This window comes from Parasteatoda tepidariorum, chromosome 3 (assembly GCF_982258835.1).
Source record: "Parasteatoda tepidariorum strain Cologne lab strain chromosome 3, Ptep-v5.0, whole genome shotgun sequence".
Classification (NCBI taxonomy): Eukaryota; Metazoa; Arthropoda; class Arachnida; order Araneae; family Theridiidae; genus Parasteatoda; species Parasteatoda tepidariorum.
The window spans coordinates 120,374,680-120,392,644 of NC_141757.1; the positions used below are offsets into that span (position 1 = coordinate 120,374,680).

Below are 17,965 nucleotides of genomic sequence, written 5' to 3' on the forward strand. Positions count from 1 at the left end.
CATAAACAAAGAAACTATTACAAATGAGCTTGATTACTAAATTCAGTTTTGGAATTTATGAATTAAAAGACAACTGATAAATAATTTATTAATATCAACACTTCAATAGTTTTAATAATTCTGTATTTCTTTTAAAAAATTTTAATCAATTATAGGTATAATAAAAAAGTTAAATGTGATTTATTAAGCTTGTAAGCAATCGAATAATATTTTAGTTCACAAATCAATTATAAATATTTGTTCAACATATTTATAAAAGAAAGAAAAAAAACTTTGCTCCTTTTAATCTAGAATTTAATATAATTGCTAACCGAGAAAATTTTTCTGACTTCAACAAAATTTATTTCAATTCCCAGCTCCACAGCTTTGCTCCTAGCACTGTACCATTTGAAAAATGTACATGTATATTTTTTATCGACGAATTTCGCTCATTGATCAAGAAAGAAAAATCCATCGTGCTTTTCGTGGAATTTACACACTTCTTGCAAATTGATTTTCTCTGATCGTGTACAGTCCATCCCATTGAAAAATTAAAGAGGGGGGGGGGATATTTACTCAAAAAGAATGGCCTATCACATTTTTCTTAGAGTTTCGTGCTCAAAACTAATCATATTACCATTTTAATGCATGGAATCGAGTCTTAACTAACATCCCGTTTTGATAATTTAAAAAAAAAAATTCATTTTCTGCAGCTGCATCATGTATGTTAATCAGGCCTTTTTGTATTTACTAAAATAACTCCCAGGGAATAATAACTATTTTGGACTTAATAACCTGCGTTAACTTTTTAATGGTATATAATTACATATAATCCTCAAACTTAAAATGAATTCGGTAACTGCATAGTTAAGAATGATAATGGCTTTTAGGGCCATTTCAAGTCCTAAATAGTAAAAGATGTAAATGAAAGAAATGAGAATGCTACATTCATTACAAGGGTTCCCTTTCTAAAAGAGGACCACCAAAGAAAGAAAAGAAAAAAAACATTTTTCTCAATTGATCTTCATGTTATAGAACTCATTTCTAATGCTTCGAGTAGGCGGTCTCAAATTGCAGGCGATATTTTAAGTTACGAAATCAGACACATAAACGAACTTTTTCTGAAAAAGCATGCCTTCCTTTCGACAGATTTGGATTTCTGACACCCAAACTGTAGCCGTAAATCAGGGAAATATGATCCCAATAGTTCGATCAGGAGAGCCCTTAATGTTAATTTGCTTAAAATGTTAAGTCTATAAGAAAATTTTTGTCTATAATGATAAGTTTGGACCCCTTAATGTTAATTTTACTTTTTTGCGGATTTCACCATACCCGGAGAATTTTCAAAGCATATTGAAATTTTTTTCTCACATTATTGCAAAATTCATTTATTTAAAGATAATTCCATACAAAAAAAAAATTTTATTCATTTTATTATTATTAGTCGAAAATTATTGATTTATAAAGTATAAAACTTCTTACATCATTTAAACAAAAATATAATATTAAAAAGTCGTGCTTTTAAAATTCGATTTCTTAAAAACTAGTGGTTCAAATTTTGTATTTTGTCAAATAAAATTACAATTATATTATTAGTATAATCATGGCGAATTTTCGATTTTCTCTATTGAAAAATTAATCTTAATACTATTTAACTGTCCGTACACTTTACTTACATCGTTAATTTTAAGAATCATCGAACAGCTCGTACATTTGTTTTAAACTTGTCTTGATTACAAAACCTTTTTTTAAAAAATTTTTGAAAGGGGATAACATTTGAAATCTTACGACTTTTATTAGTACCTTTCTTCACTTTATTAAATTCAAACATTATTTTATATTCTTTCTTTAAGTCCATTGAAATTAGTTAAATTAGTCTACTGAAAAATTTTATGTTATGAAGTGGTTAAAAATTAATTTCGCAAGACTAGATATAGCTCCTGGACAGCGAATTTAAATGTGGGACATAAAATCTAGGGTTTTAAGAGAAATAAGATGAAAAAAAATAAATTTTTCATTCCTCTAATTAACTATTTTCAAAATTAAATTTCTTTTTTTTTTTTTTTTTGGTTTATACGTTTACAACTATCTTTATAAACTTTATACATATGGTCGGGTATCGACTGAAAGAAGTTTGATCATTTAGGGTCCCATAGCTGAAAAAAAAAATTGGGAACCGCTACTCAATTGAAGAAAAATTTGTAAGAATCAAAATAGTAATTTTATTTATCTATTTATTATTAAAGCAAAGCAAAATTACACCATTATTAAGCAGCACATTAGAGAAAAATAAAATATTTCAGCAAAGCAAATTTATATCATTTTGCTTCAGCATTAAAAATCGTGACCTTAAAAATCATTCTTAAATACAGTAAGTATTCCCGTTATCCTCTTTCTTAGGAGATAAATGACAGCAAATTCAAGTCTTAACAGAACTGATCTTTTCATTGGTGGAAATCTATTAAGTTCAGAAAGCTAAATAAAAATTTGTTCTGGAAATAGAGTAAGGATAGAGTTGGCCTTCTCTATAATTTAAACCCCATCAACTGCGTTATACGTTGTCTGGTAAAATATCTTAAGAGCACTAAACTATATTTCTATTGCCCCAAATGGGTCTAAAAGTCACTTGAATAAAAGATCCGGAAACTGTTAATAGTTGTCTAAGGGTTGTCTTTTTTTTCCACAGTAAGAAATTTGTATTTTAGTTAATTTTATCTAACAGACAAAAAGCTTTACACTATAACCCAATTGGTATCTCATTGAACCTAGTAATAATATCCTGAAAAATAAATCTTAATATAAAATAATATCTTAATGATATGTTTTGATCACCGATTGACGTGTTTTTTATACATAAAAAATTGCAAAAAAACAAAAAAAAAAAAAAAAAAAAAAAAAAACAAGAAGAAATAAAATTTTTGTTTTAATATTTATAGAAATTTATTAAATACTATATCAGCTATACCTTGTTCCTTTTTAATTATATTTGCAATTGCTATTTCTAATCTTATCATACTACCTCGTTAAATAAAATTTTAAAAAAAAATTCATAAACATAGAATCATTTTAATAAATAAATTAGTTCAAAACATTCTTAAAAAATTTATCAAACATAACATATGCTCTTTTAAAAATTTGCAACCAATTATTAATTTTAGTAAATAATGAAAGTTTCAATTTAGTTAACTTAATAATAATAAGGTTATTACAACAGTGTTAAAGCAAAAGGGTATATAGACTTTCTTACGTAATCATGAGAGGAGGGTTGCGATTTGCTTATACATAACATTTGAACGGCCTCCTTTATTCATTGGTGGGACAAAATATAATATTATTAAATTTAAAAGTAATAATTTTCATGCTGAAGACGTTGCCTGTTAGACATTCCAGAAGACTTTTGTTGAAGGTTCGTGAATCCTAATTCTTAGTGACATTTTAGTGGTTTTGTGGAAAGACTCTCTAGACTTCTGAGATCACTTATTGATGAAGTCATTGATTCCATTTTAAAAAAGAATTTTGTAAAGTGTTCGACTATTTTTAGAATAAAATACTTCGTTTTTATCATAAAATAATATGAGAACGTTTCTAAAGTAAAATAAGTTTTGAATAGACCTATTTTAATTTAAATCCCGTTAATCCATTTCATTTCTTTTAAAGACAGGTCAGACCATTTTGACAACTTTATATCTTAAATAACTTTTAATTACTTAAACCATATTTTTTATTTTAGTTTTTTATTAATTTGTTCTATCAAACATTGAAACTCAAATTTCAACCACTATTCGACTTGTTACAGTGCTCAGATTTTAACAACAGCATTGTATCAGATGACAATAGAAATTTATACCTATTTGGACTCCCACAATCGTAATCAAAATTTCGACCACTTTTTGAGTGATTTTTTTAAAAGCAAATCTTAGATACTTTCGCATCACCGATATCAACTTTGCGATTGGTTTTTTTCTACAGGCTACAGTTTTAATGCAATTTAATAATTTCGTCTAAAGCAGAATTAAATTTAAAACTCACTCACAAATTCATTCACTTCTGAGCATCCTCACTTCTCTGGTAAGTAGGACGTGGTAGGAAGAAAGCGATATCAGTTTATGTGATAAATTAGACGTAAGTTTTTTGTCTTAACTATTACTTTCAAAGGTTCAGACAAGTGTATAAGTTATTTATAAAAGTATAAATGCAGACAAAAATAAACTAAACTAAAAATACCATTGTGAAAAAAAAAAACTCAACAGTTTTTTGAACAAAACAATGAAATCCCCACATGATCAAACTACTTGCATCAATGCAGCAAGAAAAAATTTCCCAGTGCAATCTGTTGCATGCAAGTTTTACTGATAAATATTAAATCATCTACAAAATGATATATTTTCCTAAATTAACATTGCATTGGGGGAATCGTGCTTTATTGTTGTTTTTCGTGTCTTTTCTAAGCAAATTTATGGAAAGCGTAATAAATAAAGTCATCATGATTAGATTTTTCATTCATTCATTCAAAAAATCTGATTATTCATTTCAAAAACTCTTTAACATCTGTTTAAAAGCAAATTCAAACTAAACAAAAAATTTATCTAAAACTGTTTCTCCAGATTAAATCTATAAAAGTGTATCTTAGCATAATACTAAGTTTAGATGTTAATTCAATTTATAATATTTTGAGAAAATATTCTTTAGAAATCTTTTGTGCTCAAAACTGTTCAAAACATCTCTGAAACCCTTCAAAGAAGACATTTTTCAATTCCTTTTTTTAATCTTCCTAAATAATAAAATAATGAAAAGGACTAAAAATAAAATCAAAATTTACAGATTGCAAATGTTTGCTATAGAGCACCCAAAATTATATGGTAAATCTTGACAACAAATAATCGCTAATTGAAGGAAGAGTGAAAATCATTTGTGATGTTGCAAGAACTTTCTTTCAATCTATTTATTGTGTTTAAATGCTCTAATACCATTTTGTTTTTTTATCATTCTAGTCACAATTGCTTCTATTTATTTAGCAACCTCACATTTTTTTATTTCTTTTACTAAAACTCTATGTTTTCGAATAACTGAAAAAATTAATTGTTTTTAAACCATTATAACATACGCTATGCCGATTTCCGGTCCTATAGGGTAGTACACAGCGGCTAATTGATACAACAAGATTGAAACAATGATTACTGAAAATATTAGATTTATTGAGATTTAATGAAATATTGCAAGATGATTAAAAATAATTGCATTATTTGCAAAGTGTTTATTTATGCAATGTTATAATTTTATTAAGTTTTTGATGAAAACGTTTCTACTAAAGAAAACCACCTTTGTATTCAATTGACAACTGATTTAAGATTATTTCTTTTGGGTAAGGTTTTATGTTTAATTAGATTCTTAATGAAAAAATTTATATAGTATTTATTTGATTTACCCAGTTTTTAAACCAATGCTAAAATTGTCAAAATATTTTAACAGCATATGTTTTAAAAACTATATTAAAAAGTAAAATATTAGGGAATATTAATAATAATTTATTATAATAAAACTCATTAAAAAAATAGGTAAAAACTATATAACTTTAATTGAAGCATTATATATAAAATTTAGATTAATTATTATATAAATTTACTAGCTAAACAAATAAAGTATCTGAAGAAAATTGGTGCTCTTGTGCTGGTAGAGTGCTGTATAAAGAGTATCTTTCTTTTTTTAAAAAGTTTTATAAAAAGTTGGTCTAAGAATTACACTGAAGTGATGGAATTACTCAAATGATAAAAAGCCATCTTAAAATAGCGTTGAAATATTAAGTAAATGAAAAGAATATTTGAGTTTAAAAAAAGTTATGAGCTGCCAATAAAAATTTCATTCTCCCAAAAATTATCGATTCTCCAGATTTTTTAAGAAACCTGATTTTTCCGGGCATTAATATTTCAGGTGCACACTTTCTTTCATCATCCTCAAGTGAAGTCCTGAATTTCTATAACTTAATTAAACTAACCTAAAATGCAGCCCTAAATCTTAAGAGGAGATCAATAAGATTTTACGATTAATTTGTCCTAATATAAAAGATTATAATTATAGAGCAAAGCATTTAAATTAAAACATTGCATCAAATGATCACAATTATAAAGCAAAATATCTATACACTACATCAAATGCATAAAATAATTATAGAGCAAAGCATTAAAAAACTTCTCAGTGCAACCAATATAAACTGCTAAATTTACAGCTATAAATTATTTGTACAATACTGTTATAGATATACTATCTTAACTAAAATGCAAACACGTTTAGTTTCTCTGATTGTTATTTATTAATAACCTTTTAATAAATTAAAAAGGCAACTTATATAAATGCATTTTAATTAATAAAGTTTAACAAGAAAACAGTGGTTATGCATTATTTATTTTCTGCCCATGATGCAGACTGCCTCTTCAACTTCCAAGTTTTATTCATTCATCACAACAGGTTGAACTGTTTAGAACTTTTTGCAAAGGAAAATGTATTGGCGCATAAAATCAGCCAAAATGGCGCCAAGCAACTACATATACAATGTTTGTGCAACTACATATACAATGTTAATATATATATGATTATTGCAGAGTTTTTTCAAATTGCGATATTTTAATTCATTCATTGCGACAGAACTTTTACAACTTTTTGCCCCGCAAGAACTTATTGACGCGCATCATTAGCGCCACTGTTATGAACAACCAGTAAGGTGCCAAGCAAAATAGCATTGTTTGTAAACAGTGTATACACTCACACAACAATTAGACAATTGTGACCTGCTAAATCTAAATCATTGCCTATAAGGCAACTTTTGAGGGAGGGGGGGGGGGCACAGAAATAGGTGTAATGGAACATTTTATATTTTTAAAACACACCGAGAGAATACTGTGAACTTTGTCAAATTATATTAATGAATAACCCTGGTTAAAGATATATAACTTAAATGTCAATTAATAAGCTAAAAAAATCAAGAAATAAATATAATTACAAAAATAGAGGATGTTTTTTTTAAAGTGCATTGTGTATGCAACTGGTCCACGAATCTCTAAGAGCGTTCACCAGATTAAACACATATTTTAAGAGTTTGAAGATACATTTAATCAGAATAACTTATATATAAATACTTTTGAATATTTTTCAAATAAATCACAGTGGATAATTTTAATGAATTTTACAGTGTTACACTTCAGTAACGGAGAATATGGATTTAATTTAAGAAAGAAAGGGTCCCTTTGGGGAAATATTATCCCAAATTAAAAAATAATGACTAAAATTATAACTTACTTGATCTCTAGCCAAAACAAACCAGGTCTTTAAAATAATATTGACTCTACTCTGATGAAATGCTTTAGTTGTTTTTACACTAATGAAGAGATCGTTAAGTTTCGTAGTCTGATTGTTACGAGTTTCTTTAATGGCACGAACAACATGATTATTTATTTTAAATTTTTGAGTTTCTTCTTCCAAGTTTTGAAGAGATCTAGGCGCTCTTTCTTGAATATATTCACGTGTTTTGGTATGCGTCCGAATGATAGCGCCATCTTTGTTGTCTGACCACTCAGACACCTGATGACGAGGTACGTCGACCTGCCACAAAATAACCAATAAAGTGTAGCAAACGATAAGAAAAGCTACTAACAGCCACTTAAATATATTTTGAACATAACACCTCATCATAAGTCAATATCATGGCAAGAAATATGATAATTTAACATCATCTAACCACTTTTTAAAGAATGAAAGTAATACAACATACTCAATAACAACCACAGCCATTCGAAAAGCGCGGAAGACGGGGAGAAAAAGTTTTTTGACAGTCTTCAAAACATTAAGCAGGTTGCCATAACACATATGAACAATGTTGCCAGAGAAGATGCCAAGAGTAGGCGGATTTGGCGACTTTGCAACAAAGAAGTTTCTTTCCAGTCAAAATCGTGAATGTTGAAGCGATACTCTGTCTCCATGGTCGAAATATTGCGAAGTGAAAATAATGTTAATTTATAAACACGGAAAAATAATTTAAAAAATTAGTTTTAAAAAATCGGTGTTAAGCGAGAATAAAGATCAAAATAAATTAAAATATATGTGAGAATTGAAGTCCACTTGTAAATTGCAAAGATTATTAAAATAAATAATAATAATTAATATATATCAAATGAAAAATAATTAAATATATTTTATGAGCTATTTTTGAGATAAAAATTTTTTTAATAATGAATTTAATAAAATTTTTATTTTTACTCTAAAAATAAATTTTTATTTTATACTTATTACCAGGGGTCTACGAATCTCAATCGCTCTGCAACTCAAAAATCGTAGCTAGCTTGAAATATTTTAGTAAAATTTATCAAAGAAGCTGTTACGTTACTTTCCATTTCTGGCCTCTGGCACCTAGTTAGTGATCCTTCTAGAAATTTTCATTTCAATGTTACAACCATTTACTTTGATTTAACTGGAAGATATATCATACTTTATTAAACTTTTGTAATTTTTTTTTATTTTATAATTTTTAAAAACTTTTTTTATTAATTTATTCTTAGAAATTTGATCAATTTTATATCAACGGTAGAATTGCCACACATCATTTCCAAGTACAATCCATCATATCAAAAAAGAAAAAAAAATGAAAATCCATACTTAAATTGTAGCGTTTAAAGACTCATTTTCTATGTTTTTGTTTAAAAACGTTATATATTTGCACTAATAAATACCAAATTAAGATTTAATATTATCTAGAATTTTTTTTTTTTTTTTGATTGAAATCATAGCAAAAACTTGAAACCATCCTCTTATAATCAAAATTTTCCTAAAACTTTTTATTATTTATTATTAAATGGTTTGTGACTGTCTCACAATAAAACCTTCATAGAATAATGAACATAACATGTAAATAGATGTTCGTGTAGTTTTAACGACAAATATTTGAGAAGAAAAAATTTTTTAATCCTATTGCATTGTCGCATTACTGCTAAGTATTGGCAGTTTACTTTGTTTAGAGTCAAACAGGATTTATATGGGCGAAGAACTAAACTCTCATAATTATTTTTTTAATCATAGTGGCAAAAAAATATTATACAATCCGAGTTTTTGTTCCAAAAATATAAAACTTCAAAAAAGAAAGAGAAAAAGAATGAAAAAGAGAAGAGGGCGACAGTCCTATTTATACAGAAAAAAGGGGGAATGCATTTGATGACTAAAGAATATTTTGTTCTAAATAAATTTTATGCATTTTTTTAATTATTTTTTTAAATAAATGTTCCCATCACTTAATTATATTTCTCTTTTCGGGAACATCAATCAGGAGAAGTTTTCCCCCTGCATGCCATTGACCATACCTCAGAATGGCTCAGAACTATAGGACAAATATAAAAAATTTTGTAAACGGTCAGTGACGGTAGTACAAAATTTTAATAGTGGCCATTTTTTCAAAAATTGAAATTATTGATATTATTAATAATGTTAGGTACTATTCAAAATATAGTAAACACAACATGGTACTTTTCTAAAATGAAGGAAAAACATTTCTGACCTTTTCAAGTAGATTTATAGAAACTTTAAATATTCTATTTAACGCTTTTAACTCATAAAATTTAGGTTTTAAATTTTAACCATCATTGTGACATAAAAAGTATGTTATATTAGAAACATAAAATTCTTCGTAATAAAATAAATCTGAAATAAATTTGAATATGTTAATAAAATTATCTGTAATAGATTAGTTTTATTAGATAGTGTCGTCAATAATTTTTTTCTTTAAGTATTATGAAGTGAACTCGAATTTGAATGCAACCATTGAACATTAAATTCAGCCTCTCTGAAATATTTAACCAGCTTAAAAAACGTTTCTTTTTTGTGTAATACGCGAAGTTGCTTTGGTGCACAAGGCTGCCTTTACGACGAAAAAGTGGCGATCGGCTGGCCATAAACAAGCACATTTTTTTTCTATGGAGTCGCTTTGTGGCCGGTATCACCCTCCATTTTGCCCTATAAGTAAAACTGTATTTCATGAGCCGAGGTGGTTCTTGTATATGAAGCGCTTACCTTCCAGTAAGGTGCACCAAGTTTGAATCCCAGAGATGGCTGGTCGATATGAGTTCCGCACCCAACAGTGGTGACGAAAAATATCCTCACTGGTAGACGGATCATGGGTTAGAATCCCCTTGCCATCAGGCTAACTGTGGGAGTTTTACATGGTTTTCCCCCTCCACGAAGCACAAAGGCAGGTTAGTTCCATCCAAAAATCTTCTACGAAGGCAAATGTCTTCCGGAATGGGATCAAAATTACAAGAGTTGAATATTGGTACTTGTCACAGTGCTCTGCGATATTGTTTTTTTGAACAATGTATTTCTTTATTTTTTTCTTTAATTTAATCTTATTCCCCTTCAATTCGTTTGTTGTGCTACCGTAAAGTGCTCGACTTCGCGCGCAGGTCGTCGGGCTACCGAAGCGGGGGTGCCATCCCCTACCCAGAGGATCAAAATTGTGATGGCATGTCTTCGGATCATCCTCCGGGATGTTTCCCGGACCGTCGCCAATAGCCCATTGTGCAGCTCTAGTGCGACGTAAATTAACAACAATTTGTTTTACTTTTATATTATTTAGTTCAACGATTTGTTCTCATTTAATTTTATCCTTTTACCACCTTTTATACCTTTGTTTTTTGTTTTAAGCGCCATTCAATTTTATTTAACGTTTCTCCATGTTTTACTTTTTGGCTGCTTAGCCATCATGTTTTTTTTTTTACAGTTTTCTTCTTCCCTCCATCCCGCTTGTTTTAAAACGGGGCTTCCCGTCTTGCGGTTAGTGTTTTTCCTGGACCCTTATTAGTTCCCCCTTTTCCTCCCAAATTTCTAATTTTTTCGACAGCGTCTTAAGCCAGTTCGACTCAAGCCTCTGTAGAGTGCGGTTGTGTTGAAACTAGCTCTGTGCGTACCATGTCTTAACAACGTTTTACCCGAGATGGAAAGCGGAGAGCCGAGAGGCCCGTGCGGCAACCCTCTTATACTGAAAGATTCCATATGCTGGAAACTGACGAAGAGCGTTCGGAGTTCTGCTCTAGATATGTTGATCATTGCGTTACTAAACAAGCCGTTGATTTACAAATTGAGAAAAATAAGTCTGCATGGCAACGGCAAATAGAAAAAGGAGATAAATCACATTACACCTGTGAATTTCAAGTGAGAGCTCCACGGCCGTAGCTATAGCTTTTGCAAGGGGGGGGGGTCGAGAATTTCCATTATATATATATATATATATATATATATATATATATATATATATATATATATATATATATATATATATATATATATAAGCTACTAATATTTCAGTAATCATACAGGTGTATAAAATATTTGTTTATTGCAAGGAAAACAATCATCAAAGAGTATAGAAAAATGTTAATTGCTTAAAGTAATAACTTTAATCTTTTGCGCCTTGTTGACACCTTAATTACAATTTCGTCGGAACTTTCTCGATGAAACTTTCGTTTCTTTCGCTCAATGAAACATGCAAAGCCAGGGATTCTTCAGCTTTTGTAAGGTGCAAACGAAATTTTTTTTCCACATATTTCTTAAAAAATTATTTTTCAAGGCAAGACGTATATTATAAGAAGTTCTATGCGATATTTGGAAATATGGATATTAAAAAAAACTCAAGCTAAGGGGGGGGAGTCCGGACCCCATGGACACCCCCCTTATATACGCCCGTGGAGAGCTCTCATCATCAGATGAAAAGAACTATTCCCTGAGGAGCCTGATACAGAAATCATGCCTACGGAAACAGTCACGCTGAACCAACCTGAAAAGTCGAAGGAATCCTCAGAGATAGAAACTACTCCTGAAGCGAAATCTCCAGTATCGGAGAAAAGCACTGAAAACAACTCGGAGCATGGCGATGAGGCTTCGGCCTCAGAAACTGAGCCCCAGACCCAAAACAACAAAGAACCGCCAGCTAAGAGGAGAAAAAGGAAGAAGAAGAAGAAAACTCATGGAACTTCTACAAAGACTACTAGCAGCCCTTCTACTCCTGAATCCCACCCAGAGCCTGAGCCTACTACTGCCACAGCTTCGGAACCCAAGGAAGAACAGCCACTCAAGTCTGCAAAAACTCTCCTTCAAGTCTGCAAAAATTCTGGAACCTATAGGCTCCTCCCCCTTTTCCGCATTATCACTCCACTGGCCAATCAGCAGAAGGTATACTCCATCTCGAGTATCAAGCAGATTCTTATTAGCACCGAGAGATTCCGTGGCGGTCGGCGGCCGCTGCAGTGTTTTCGGTGCCAGGGCTACAGCCATACTCAGCGTTCCTGTTCCAATCAGCCAAGATGCATGAAATGTGCAGATTTCCACTATTCATACCAATGTGAAAAGGACAAAAATTCTCCCGCCAAATGCTGTAACTGCGACGGGAACCACGATTCCAATTTCACTGGGTGCGAGGCCCTCCCCAGTGGAAAAAGACAACAGTTCAAGGACACACCTGCATCCACAGCTCATCGCCTGGTTTCACTTGTGAAAGAACTGCTGGAGCTCCTCAAGAATCAAGAAGTTACAAGCCTACTTCAATCTCTTCTGAATGGGGCCTCCCCATCACAATGATGATCTTCACACCTCAACTCATGCCTTCTCCACTGACGTAGCCTTACATCTTATTTAAATTTCCTTTTCATTCCAACCACAAGGAATTACCTCATAGACTGTCATCACACGATGAACTGATAAAGGGCCGTTCCGGCCTCAGGCGCCCCAAACCACCTAATAGACTAGACTTAAGCCAGTTCACCTCTGGGAGGCCTTCGGGCTGGTCCTATGTGTCCGCACAACTTTTTTATTTTTTTAGACCTTCCTTTTTTTTTGCTAAGTTTTATCCGCCATTAATATGGTGTTGTTTCCCCTCCCTTTTTTTAACTTAATATGTTAGTTTTCTTTGAAATTATATACCTCTTAAAAGTTGTAAATTCTTTTTGTTTGAAATACTATTTACCACTTTGATTAATTTTGCGCCAAATGTGCTGGCGTCTCTTTTCTTTATAATTGAAATCTTTGCATTTCATTTTGCTTAAAAAAAAAAGGAATGTTGGCTGTAAATTTGTTAATTTTTTTCAATAATAAATATTAATTCTTTGTGCTCATCAAAATATGGTCAGCTGTTGTTTTTTTTTTCCAGTTTACTCCTATATTTTTTTAATTTACCCCTTTTTGCCGAGTTCTTTATCTTCATGGGCATGACTCTTCAACATCTACTGCAATCCTTGATGGGTGAGTAACTAAATTTCCTCTTGCATTTCTGTTTTTTTGTAACAGGTCGTACCCAGAAGTAAATGATTTTTTTTTGTTTCCATTTTTAGATGTTCTGATTTATGCATTTTGATTCTCATCACACACACTTTACTCCCTTTTATTAATTTCTTTAGTCAACCTATTAATTGACCTCAAGAGCCTATCACGGTTTTTGTGGTATAACACTATATTTCGCCGCCTAACCCTATACAATCCCTGTAAAACACTCTAACGCATGCCCAAATTTAAACCTCTCTTCTTTTTGATACTCTTTAAAATTCAATTTAAGTTAACCTAATTAAATATTAATATTCCTCTTTGTAACAGTATTCATAAACTGAGAATAGAGTCGGCTGTTCAACGCTGATTATAAAATTAAATACAACTATACTTCATATTATATATAGGGACCATACATGGCAGTACTTTTACTTTCGTTACTTGTACCGCCGGTACAAGTAAAAAGTACGTACTTTTACTTGTACTTCGTTACTTTTTAAATTTAGTACTTTTACTTGTACTTTCGTTACTTTTTTAGGGAAAAAGTAAAAGTATTTGTAACGGAAATATCGAATGAAATCGTTACTTTTTTCTAAAACTCGGTAAGCTTTCTTAAAAAAAATAAAAAATAAATAAATAAATAAATAAATAATAAAAAAGCTGTGAATGCAATATATATGCATTCACAGCTAACTTCGTTTTTAAATACCTTCTGTTTCAACTTATACTGCACATTCAATTATTTTTTACTAGCTCAAAGATCACAAAGCTATCTGAAACCCCGTGTTTGCTTTGTTTATGTTTGTGTTTTTAAAACGCGTTTCTAAAGAGTAAAACAATTTTAAATCAATGGTAATTTAATTAAACAAAAATAATAAACTAAAAATTAAAGTCAATAGATAAAATTTCTTTTTCGTGCAAATCCATAAAAAGTTTGATATTAAAATTATATTTGATTTTAAAATTATATTATACGATTATATTATAAAATTATATTATAATATTCTGAATTTAAAAATAAATTAATATCCATAACTTTCAAAATTAAAAATAATTAAATAAATAACAACAATTTTGCAAAAACATTAAAGAACATAAGAATATTATTCAATGAAATTTCAGGTAACTTTGAATTTTCGATTTCCTAAAAATGTACTTTTAAATCGTTACTTTTTTTGTTTAGTACTTGTACTTTTACTTGTACTTTTTACTCGTTACTTTTTAAAATAAGAACTTTTTACTTTTTACTCGTTACTTTTTTTAAAAATACTTGTACTTTTACTCGTTACTTTTTAAAAGTAACGTTGCCATATATGATAGGGACTATTATAGTCTGTGATTCTCCACTTTTTCAAAATTGAGATTCTTGCATTTTTCGATTTAGCTGATACAGATACATACCTATCTAGGATATAAAAAATTCATGTACATCTACTTGGTATAGTATATTTTGTGCAATAGAAAAAAGCTCTCTCTTTATATCAAGCTGAAGATTCAGTTTTTGTCTGGTCTTTCAATTCATTGATTCAAATATATTCTATGCTTTGCGAGACTAAAATAGTCATTATTTCTTTACGAATAAAAATCCATAAGAAATAATTAGATTAAGTGCAGTAATTTAAAAAAGAAATATGAAAAAATGCTTTTTCTTATAATAAATACATAATTATATAGTCGTAAGAATTAATAATTAAGATTTTTTTCTTCTCTTGAATAGACTTGGAATGAATAGAAATAATATACAATATTTCTCACAAAATAAATTCAACCTTCCATTTTGTTGAGGAACACAGAAGCATCTGAGGTGGGAATTGAAAGAAGTTAAGTTGTGAAGGGGCGTGGCTTCCTGGTAGCTGGCTCGTGATTGGCCGATCATCAAAGTCTCAGGGAGAAGGGATCGAAGATGCTTTACAAGCTCTTTATCTTTCAAGAGTTCTTTCATTTCAGTAAAAAGTCTTAAAAAACGACTGGCAGAATCTGTAGCTTTCTTGGGAAGGGTCTTTTTTCCTTTTGGTTTTTTCCTGGGTCTTGCACAGCAGCCCGAAAAACAGGGTGGGTGCTCACCGTTGCAGTTAACGCAGGTCGCCGGTTCAGAGATTGGTTTCGTACACTCGTACGAGAAGTGAGTTTGAGCACATTTCAGGCAGGCTGGTTCTGCTGAGCAGTTACGCTGGGAGTGTCCATATTTTTGGCATCTAAAACACTGAGTTTGCAAGCGTCCCCCACGGAAACGCTCAATCTGAACTTTTCTTAGGTACTGATGTAGAAGATGTTCCTGTTAACTCTGGAATCTGATTGGAAGATAAGAAAAAGTGGGAGGGGCCTAAGGCCCTGTCCGCTTGCATTTAATCCTCTGAAGAGGGTTTTCAATTTTCTGCTCGGTGGAGAGTCCTCTGTTGAAGTGGAAACGGGAGTTTCCACCGTCGCCGAGGCTTCGGTTACTTCCTCTCGCTGCATCGGTTCAGGTTCCAAAGGAGATGTAGGCACTGAGTCAGGAGGGGAATCAGTAGGAGAAGTCTTTTTCTTCCTCTTCTTTTCAGGTCTTTCGGAGTCTGGATCCAGCTTGGTAACGATTTCCAAGGCTTTCGCCTCTTCCATCATTTCAGGCTCAGTTGGGGTAGTAGTTTCGGTGGCATTCACCTCTTCTGACTGTTCTGTATCCAGGGATGTCTCGGTGGCTTGGGCAGTCCTTTTGTCGTTAATTTCTTGGAGAGCCTCAAGGCAGTAGTAGATCATATACCAGTAGTTTTCGCTTTCGACATAGGTATGCATTTCAATGCAACTTCTGCAGCTGGCAATATGATAATCAAAATCGGAGGTCAATCGAATCATCAACTTCCTTTTGGACATCTCTCCAGGCGTTTGCCTTGATAGCTGGGGAGTCAAAGGTGGGGGTTGGCTTGCGGCAGGGTTGGTAAACCTTCCCTCCACGGCGAGATCTCTGGGAAGACATTGTGGATAGAGATAAAACAACCGCACTCTAAGAAATCTCAATCGTGAATGAACCACCTCTGAAGGCAGATGCTTCGACTACTATATACGGATTTCCCCTATCGGGAAGTCGTTATGGAGTTAAAATACTATAATGAGGTTTTCTGGTAATCTTAGAAGATTAAGATTCACAAGACAATTCATCATCAATTTTTAAATTTAACACTTTAGACATTTTACGCATATAATCAGCATTTAAATGACACAATCTTTTATGCCAAATTACATTCATTTCAGCGTTATTTTTAACTTTGTTACACCCAGAAAAACATACATCGTTATTAGCATTAAGTTTTAGCTCAACTTCTAATTTTTTATTCACATTTAAAGCTTTCAAAACTAAACGTCCATTAGAAACAATAATTATTACTGAGTTTGACTGTGATTTATCCTTATACCTTTTATCCATTAAACATGTAACTGACAGTAAATTATGACGTAATTCTGGTATATACAATACATTACTAATTATAATTTTTGCATTATTACTTAGTGAAATAGCTTTAACAGTTCCGGTTCCTTTAGTATCTAATGTAAAAGTCTTACCTGCCTGGTATATTTTACTGTCGCAAGCATCTAGAGATTCAGACCAGCGTCCATCCCTACCTTACACATATGAGACGTGGCTCCGCTATCCAGGAATCCAACATTCGTCCACTTGTCCTTTCTGTTCAGCTGAAACTAAGGCGAAATTATCTGGAATAGCACTATCGGATACCAACGTTTCTAGAAAATTTGATTTTCGACGACCTTTTACTCTGCTTGTCGATGGTTTGCAGCCTCTATCGGTTCCCACTTCTTGATGTTTTGAATAACAATTCCTCGTTATATGCCCCGGTCGTCTACAGGAGTAGCATATTTTCCTTGGAAGACTCTTCTTCTGAGTAGCATACGCAGATTCCAAATTTCTTTGTCCATGGGATTTCTGTAGTAAATCTTTTCTTCGTCCCTTAAGACTTCGAGTATTTCTTCTAGCGACTTTTCTTGTTGAGTTTTTAAAACTTGTTTTATGCTCTCATATTTTTCATCTAGATCTATGACCGTGTAAAACACCAATTCTCTGTCAGATATTTTCTGTCCCAAGGAAGCACACTTAGTAGATAATCCTTTAGCTCGAGCTATATAATCGTTTACGGCTTCTAAATCCAGCATTTCTAAGCTTTTAAGTTCGGCACCCGCATCAATCTTTCTATCTTCTTCAAGCCCAGTGTAGGTAGTTTTAATGCTTGTCCACAAAGCTTTTGAATTCTTTTCTTCTGCATATAGCAAAGCCTGCTCGTCTGATAGAGACAACTTCAAGTATGATACGGCATCTTGGTTAGTAGTTTCCCAAACTTGCAATTTAACAGGTTCAGTTGGAGCTTCCTCTGTCAATGCCGACATTAGTCTTTTCAAATTCAAAACTGCTTCCATTTTCATGGCCCAAAGATGATAATTAGTTCCAGTCAACTTCGGAATTCCAAAAACTTAGTCTTTTTCCATGATGATCGTAAACCACGCTCCGCTAACAAATGTTGTTTTGTTGAGGGACACAGAAGCAATGCTAGCAAATAAAGAGTTTATTAAAATACAACTTGAGGAAATAACATCACGCACACACTATGCAAAAGAAAATATAGCTTAATCAATCATCATAGCTCATGATGCAACCGAACGAACGAACCACCTCTCAGGCAGATGCTTTGACTACTATAACACGGATTTCCCC

At 31.6% G+C, this 17,965-nt stretch overlaps 1 protein-coding gene across 1 annotated transcript in view; it reads right to left on the minus strand.

The window, feature by feature from the left end:
- fng (Fringe glycosyltransferase) overlaps nucleotides 1–7,848 on the minus strand; it is a 37,030-nt gene extending 29,182 nt beyond the window's left edge. The window contains exon 1 of the mRNA XM_016055213.4: nucleotides 7,270–7,848. Coding sequence (XP_015910699.2) covers nucleotides 7,270–7,662 — 393 coding nt within the window. The 5' untranslated portion in view covers nucleotides 7,663–7,848. The remainder of the gene's footprint in view (nucleotides 1–7,269) is intronic.
- Between the last annotated feature and the right edge of the window lie 10,117 nt (nucleotides 7,849–17,965).